Source organism: Ursus maritimus, unplaced genomic scaffold (assembly GCF_017311325.1).
Source record: "Ursus maritimus isolate PB19 unplaced genomic scaffold, ASM1731132v1 scaffold_114, whole genome shotgun sequence".
NCBI lineage: Eukaryota > Metazoa > Chordata > Mammalia > Carnivora > Ursidae > Ursus > Ursus maritimus.
The window spans coordinates 27976-35402 of record NW_024423498.1 but is presented as its reverse complement, the minus strand read 5'-3'; the positions used below and the strand labels follow the sequence as shown (position 1 = coordinate 35402).

General features: G+C 40.7%; 1 protein-coding gene across 1 annotated transcript; it reads right to left on the bottom strand.

Annotated features, from left to right (window-relative positions):
- Positions 1–3045: 3045 nt before the first annotated feature.
- Positions 3046–3357, bottom strand: LOC103680560 (ribosomal biogenesis factor-like). Its single transcript, XM_008710062.1, has one exon. It carries the CDS (start codon positions 3346–3348, stop codon positions 3046–3048), a length of 303 nt encoding a protein of 100 aa, XP_008708284.1. The 5' UTR covers positions 3349–3357.
- Positions 3358–7427: the final 4070 nt, after the last annotated feature.

Here is a 7427-nt window from a genome sequence, read left to right as displayed (position 1 = left end):
TATGGTTCTCATTGGCAAAAGGCTGGAAACCTTTCCCTAAAGATCAGGAATACGACAAGGATGCCCACTCTCACTATTAATATTCAACATAGTAGTAGAAGTCCTTGCAACAGCAATCAGACAACAAAAATGGATAAAAGGTATCCAAATCAGCAAAGAAGAAGTCAAACTGTCTCCCTTCACAAATGACATGATACTCTATATGGAAAACCCAAAAGAATCCACCCCCAAACTACTAGAAGTTATAGAGCAATTCAGTAATGCGGTGGGATAAAAAAATAAATGCTCAGAAATCAATTGCATTTCTATACACTAACAATGAGACTGAAGAAAGAGAAATTAGGGAATCCATTCCATTTACATTAACACCAAAAATCATACGTTATCTTGGAATTAACTTAACCAGAGACGTAAAGTACCTATATTCTAGAAACTACAAATCACTCTTGAAACGCACTGAAGAAGACACAAAAAGATGGAAAAATATTCCATGCTCATGGATCGGAAGAATTAACATAGTTAAAATGTCCATGCTACCCAGAGCAATCTACACTTTCAATGCTATCCCGATCAAAATACCAATGACATTTTTCAAAGAAATGGAACAGCCCTTAAATTTGTGTGGAACCAGAAAAGGCTCCGAATCACCAAGGAATTGTTGAAAAGGAAAAACAAAGCTGGGGACATCACACTGCCTGATTTCAAGCTGTACTACAAAGGTGTGATCGCAAAGACAGCATGGTATTGGTATAAAAACCACGACACATAGACCAATGGAATAGATTAGAGAACCAAGAAATGGACCCTCAGGGGCGCCTGGGTGGCGAAGGCGTTAAGCGTCTGCTTTAGCTCAGGCGTGATCCTGGCATTATGAGATCGAGACCCACATCAGGCTCCTCCGCTATGAGCCTGCTTCTTCCTCTCCCATTCCCCCTGCTTGTGTTCCCTCTCTCTCTGGCTGTCTCTATCTCTGTTAAATAAATGAATAAAACCTTTAATAAAAAAAAAAAGAAATGGACCCTCGGCTCTATGGGCAACTAATCTCTGACAAAGCAGGAAAAAATATCCAGTGGAAAAAAAGACAGTCTCTTCAATAAATGGTGCTGGGAAAATTGGACAGCTATATGCAAAAGAATGAAACTTGACCACTCTCTCACACCATAAACAAAGATAAACTCCAAATGGATGAAAGACCTTGATGTGAGACAGGAATCCATCAAAATCCTAGAGGAGAACATAGGCAGCAACCTCTTTGACATCAGACACAGCAACTTCTTTCATGACACCTCTCCAAAGGCAAGAGAAACAAAAGAAAAAATGAACTTGTGGGTCTTCATCAAGATAAAAACTTCTGCACAGCCAAGGAAACAGTCAAAAAAACTAGGAGGGAGCCCACGGAATGGGAGAAGATATTTGCAAATGACACTACAGATAAAAGACTGGTATCCAAGATCTATAAAGAACTCAACCTCAATACATGAAAAACAAATAATCAAATCTAAAAATGGGCAGAAGATATGAACAGACCCTTCTCCAATGAAGACATAGAAATGGCGAACAGACAGTGAAAAAATGTTCAAAATCATTAGCCATCAGGGAAATTCAAATCAAAACCACCTTAAGGTATCACCTTTTGCCAGTTAGAATGGCAAAAATAGACAAGGCAGGAAACAACAAATGTTGGAGAGGGTGTGGAGAAAGGGGATCTCTCTTACACTGCTGGTGGGAATGCAAGTTGGTACAGCCACTTTGGAAAACAGTGTGTAGATGCCTTAAAAAGTTAAAAATAGAGCTACCCTATGACCCCGCCATTGCACTACTGGGTATTTACCCCAAAGATACAGACGTAGTGAAGAGAAGGGCCATACGCACCCCAATGTTCATAGCAGCTCTGTCCACAATAGCTAAATCGTGGAAGGAACCGAGATGCCCTTCAACAGATGACTGGATTAAGAAGTTGTGGTCCATATATACAACAGAATATTACTCAGCCATCAGAAAGAACGATTACACAACATTTGCAGCAACATGGACGGGACTGAAGATAAGAACTAGGAAGATCGGTAGGGGAAGAAAGGGATAAAGAAAGGGGTTTAATCAGAATGGGGAATGAAGCATGAGAGACTATGGACTCTGAGAAACAAACTGAGGGCTTCAGAGGGGAAGGGGTGGGGGAATGAGATAGACTGGTGATGGGTAGTAAGCATGGCATGTATTGCATGGTGCACTGGGTGTTATACGTAACTAATGAATCATCGAACTTTACATCAGAAACCAGGGATGTACTGTATGGTGACTAACATAATATAATAAAAAAAAAACATTAAAAAATCAATGAAGAAAGAAAAAGAATGATGAAGGAGGTAACTGAGTTTTAAGAAAATAATGACTAAACACTGGAACAAGGATATAGAAAAAGACACAGGGAAAGTTGTTTAGTGCAAATGAGTACTTATTTAAAAAAGTGTTTGTGATGGAGAAAAAAGGGAAAGAAGAAATCTAGCAGGCCTTTTTTTTCTTTTTTCTTTTTTCCAGGGGAAAAGGTGATTTAATACCCACAAATCCCCTTCACCCTCAAGTAATTACATTCTGGGATTTCAGCTTTTCTTCCAATTCTGAATCCTTCTGTTTTTTTTCCTCTTATGAGAGGAAAGTTAAAGTAGACTTAAGGCTATCAAAAACAAAAAAAGTTGGCCAATGGCTCATCACTTGTATTTTTTTTACTGCCACGAAACTCCGTATTTCTGTGTGTCCTCCAATTCAAACACACATTCACTGCCACTTATAAAGTGAAGGATGTAAGTAGGATATATTAACTGTTTCAGTGAACAGATTTTGTGAAGTGCCTTCTGTTTTAGCACTTTGTTTATCACATTTTGTTGACTTCTGACATTCCATTTTCCTAGATTATAGGAAAGATCTGTTTATGTAGTTTGCTTTAAAAATGTGCCAATGCGTGTACATTAACAAGATTTTTAAAAATAAAACTATGTAAAACATTTAATTTATTGGTCTTTTTTGGGTATTTGATGTATCTCCAGCGTATTACAACTGAGCCAATAACCTTGTTGCTTCATCAACATTAACTGGTTCGTTTACATGACACTGCTGAGGAATCACATGTTTCTGCAGAGGTTCAAGGGAAAGGCCTTTTGAGAAATGTGAAAGTTCCTTTTGTATATCTACAAAAGCTTTATTCACTCTGTTAACTTTTTCATCATTCACAATGTTTATCTTCTTAAGATTAGTGGTAACTGGTTTTGCTTTGTTTTTAGACTTAAGGTTTTTTTGGCTGGCTATATGAAATACTTTCCTGGACTTCTGCCCGCTTAGTTTGTTCTTGGCCATTGTCTTCAATACCCTCGTGCAGAAACTCACGCTCCAGTGACGCCATCTACACGCCCGGCCTTTATTTTCTAAATTACACCCTGATTCTTCTAAAAGTTGTTAAATTACTTTTTTTTTTATTAATAATGATTTTTTATTATATTATGTTAGTCACCATACAGTACATCCCCGGTTTTCGATGTAACGCTCGATGATTCATTAGTTGTGTATAACACCCAGTGCACCATGCAATATGTGCCCTCCTTTTCCATATAGAGTATCATGTCGCTGGAAGAGAGACATTTTGACTTCTTCTTTGCCGATTTGAATACCTTTGATCCCTTTTTGTTGTCTGATTGCTGTTGCAAGGACTTCTATACTATGTTGAATAATAGTGGTGAGAGTGGGCATCCCCGTGTTCCTGATCTTAAGGGAAAGGCTTCCAGCTTTTCCCCATTGAGAATAATATTTGTAGGCTTTTCATGATGGCTTTTATGAATTGAGAAATGTACCTTCTATTCCTACACTCTGAAGGGTTTAATCAGGAAAGGATGCTGTTTTTTGTCAAATGCTTTTTCGCATCGATTGAGAGGATCATATGGTTCTTGAGTCTTTTCTTGTTGATATGATGTATCACGCTGATTGATTTGCAAATATTGAACCACTTGCATCCCAGGTATGAATCCCACTTGATCTGGTGGATAATCCTTTTAATGAACTGTTGGATTCTATTAGCATCTTGTTGAGGATTTTGGCGTCCATATTCATTAGGGAAATCGTCTGTAATTTCCTTTTGAGGGGTCTTTGCCTGGTTTGGGGATCAAGGTAATATTGGCCTCAAGAATGAGTTTGGTAGCTTTCCTTCTGTTTCTATTTTTGAAATAGCTTTAGGAGAATAGGGTATTTCTTCTTTGAATGTTTGGTAGAATTCCCCGGAAACCGTCCGGCCTGGAGTTTTGTGATTTGGAAGGTTGTTTATCACTGACTCAATTTCTTCATAATTAATTGGCCTGTTTAAGAAAATCAATTTCTTCCTGTTTCAATCTTGGTAGTTTATAGGTTTCCAGGAAGGATTCCATCTCTTTCAGATTGCTTAGTTTATTGGCATATAGCTGTTGATAAAATTTCTAATAATCCTTCCAATTTCAATGGTGTTGGTGTGACCTCTCCTTTTCATTCATAATTTTAATAATCTGGGTCCTTCTCTTTTCTTTTGGATAAGTCTTGCCAGTGGTCTGTCAATTTTATTGATTCTCTCCAAGAACCAGCTTCTAGTCCTGTTGATCTGCTCTACTGTACTCTCTGGTTTCTGTTGATTGATTTCAGCTTTAATTTGGTCAACTGCTTCCTTGTGCGTGGATTAGGCCTGTCCTCTGTTGCTGTTCAGCTTTTGAGGTGAGAATATAAAAACTGCATTTTAGATTTTTCTATTCTTTTGAGTGAGGCTTGGATGGCTATGTATTTCCCCCTTAGGAGCCTTTGCAGTTCCCTAGGTTTTGGACTGTTGTATTTTCATTCTCTTGGTCTCCATAAATTAGAATTGATTTTTGATTTCCTGGTTTATCAGTCATTCCTGAGCAGGATGGTTCAGTCTCCAAGTGTTTGAGTTTCTTCCAAATTTTTCCTGTGGTTGAGTTCACATTTCAGAGCTGATGGTCTGAGAATATGCAGGGATAATTTCAACTTTTGGTATCGGTGAGACCTGTTTTGTGTCCCAGAACATGTCTATTCTTGAAAATGTTCCATGGCATTAGAATAGAATGAGTATTCTTTGTTCTGGGGTGTAGTGTTCTATATATATCTAAGAGGTCCAACTGGTCAGTATGGTATCTAAAGCCTTTGATTCTTTGCTTAGTTTTTGCTTAGGTGTTCTGTCTATTTCTGAGAGTGGAGTGTATGTCCTACTATTAATGTATTTTTACTATATGTCTCTTTATTCTGGTTAAGAGTTGGCTTGTGTATCTTGCTGCTCCCTGTTAAGTATTATTTATAATGTCATATCCACTTGTTGAATACTCCTTTAAGAATAATATAGTGCCCTTCTGATCTCTAACTATAGTCTGTAGTTTAAAATCCAATTTATCTGATATGAGAATTGCTACCCCAGCTTTCTTTTGAGGTCCATTTCGTGAAAGATGGTACTCATCCCCTTACTCTCAGTCTGAATGCATCTTTGGGTTCGAAATGAGTCTCTTGTAGACAGCAAATGGATGGGTCATTTCTTTTTATCCAATCTGCAACCCTTGGCTTTGAAGCAGAATTTAGCCATTAATGTTAGGCTGAGTACTGAGAGATATGCTTTTAATTTGCCATGTTGTCAGTAACGTCTTTGTATTGCTGTGACTTTCTGTTTTGTATCACTCTTGGGGCCTTTTTACTTTTATAGAACCCCCTAATACCTCCTGTAGGGCTGGTTTCTGGTTACGAAATTGGCTAGTGACTGTCGATTCTGAAATGTCTTTATTTCTCCATCATCTTCTGAATGACAGCCTTGCTGGATAAAGGATCCTTGGCTGTATGTTTTCTCTGAAAGAGCTTTAAAAATGCTCCCCCAACCCTTTCTCTCATTCCAGGTCTGTGTAGACAGGTCTGATGTAATTCTGATGCCTTTGCCTTGGTACGTGAGAAATTTCTTTGCCCTGGCCGCTTTCAATACTGTTTCCTTGGATCTCATATTTCGAATTGACCTGGACGTGACGTGGTGTAGGTCTGTCATGGTTGAGCTTGGGAGGGTCCTCTCTGCCTCTTGGACACGAATTTTGTTTCCCTTGCTAGATTAGGGAAGTTTTCAGCTACAATTTGTTCAAATATCTCTTCTAGACCTCTGTTTTTCTCCACCTCGGGATGCCGATGATTCTAACATTGGATCGTTCGTTGAGTCAGTAATCTCCGTAGCCAACATTCTGGGGTGATTTTTTAAGACCATTCTCTATTTTTATTTTTTCCTCTATTAACCCATCCTCCAATTCACTAGCTCTTTCCTCCCCTTGACCCTGGCTCATCAGAGCCTCTAGTTTTGCCTGCATTTGGCTCATAGAATTTTTAATTTCTGTCAAATTCGCTCTCATTTCCGCCCTTAGGGATTGTATATTCTCAGTAATATTTTCCTGAATAATTTTTTCAAGTCTACTCATATCTTGACCATTGTTACTCTGAATTCCATTTCTGATAATTTGGTTACATCCATATCCGTTACTTCTGTGGCAGAGGCCACTGACTCACTTCTTTTCTTTGCTGGGGGCTCCTTTCTGTCATTCTGATGAAGAGAGGTTGGGGTTTCCAGAGCCAAAATTATTGACTGGGTCCCAGGCGTGCTCCCTTGTTTTATAGGGATCTTAGAGATGTGGGCTTCTTTTCTTTAAAGATTTTATTTATTTACTTATCTGAGAGAGGGAGAGAGACAGTCAGCAAGAACGAAACAGAAGCAGGAGTGAGAGAGGAAGAAGCAGGCTCCCAGGGGAGGAGCCCGATGAGGGACTCCTTTCCGGAACGCTGGGATCAGGCCTAAGTTAAGACAGGCTCAATGACGGCGCCACCCAGGCGCCTCAGGTTGTGGGCTTCTTGATTTTTCGCCTGCCTTCTGTGTTCTGGGGGAGGGGCCTGCCGCGCCATCTCAGGCAACCCTGTTTGGGTAGAGTCTCCGTGTCCCCTGGAGGGAGGATGGGGATGGGCACTCTCTGAGCCGGTATTTCCAGGCTTTTGTTCTCTGGCGGCTTTCCTGGCGGCCGGCTATGCCTCTTCTGAGGGTCAGAGCAGCAGAGGGCTGCATTGTCGCAGAACAGAGGGATTGCGGCCGTTCTCCACCGATGTTCTGCCACTTTAACTCTGTTACTGTTGGTGCTGCTCAACCCTGCAGCATCCCGGGATGTGCGTACCAACCCGGCGTCCCTGCCTCACTTGCCGGCGTCTCTGTCCTTTGTGTTTCTAATGCCGCCAGCCACCGCCGCCCGCGCGCTCCGGGTCTCCCGTCTCAGTCTATGCCCGGTGAGCACACCTCGATTCCGGAGTTTCGTGAGAAGCCTGGTGGCGTGCGCACCCGGTTCAGGAGTCTCAGTCTGCTGTTTCGTGGGTGCGACCGCGAGTCCGGCCCGCTCCCCTCT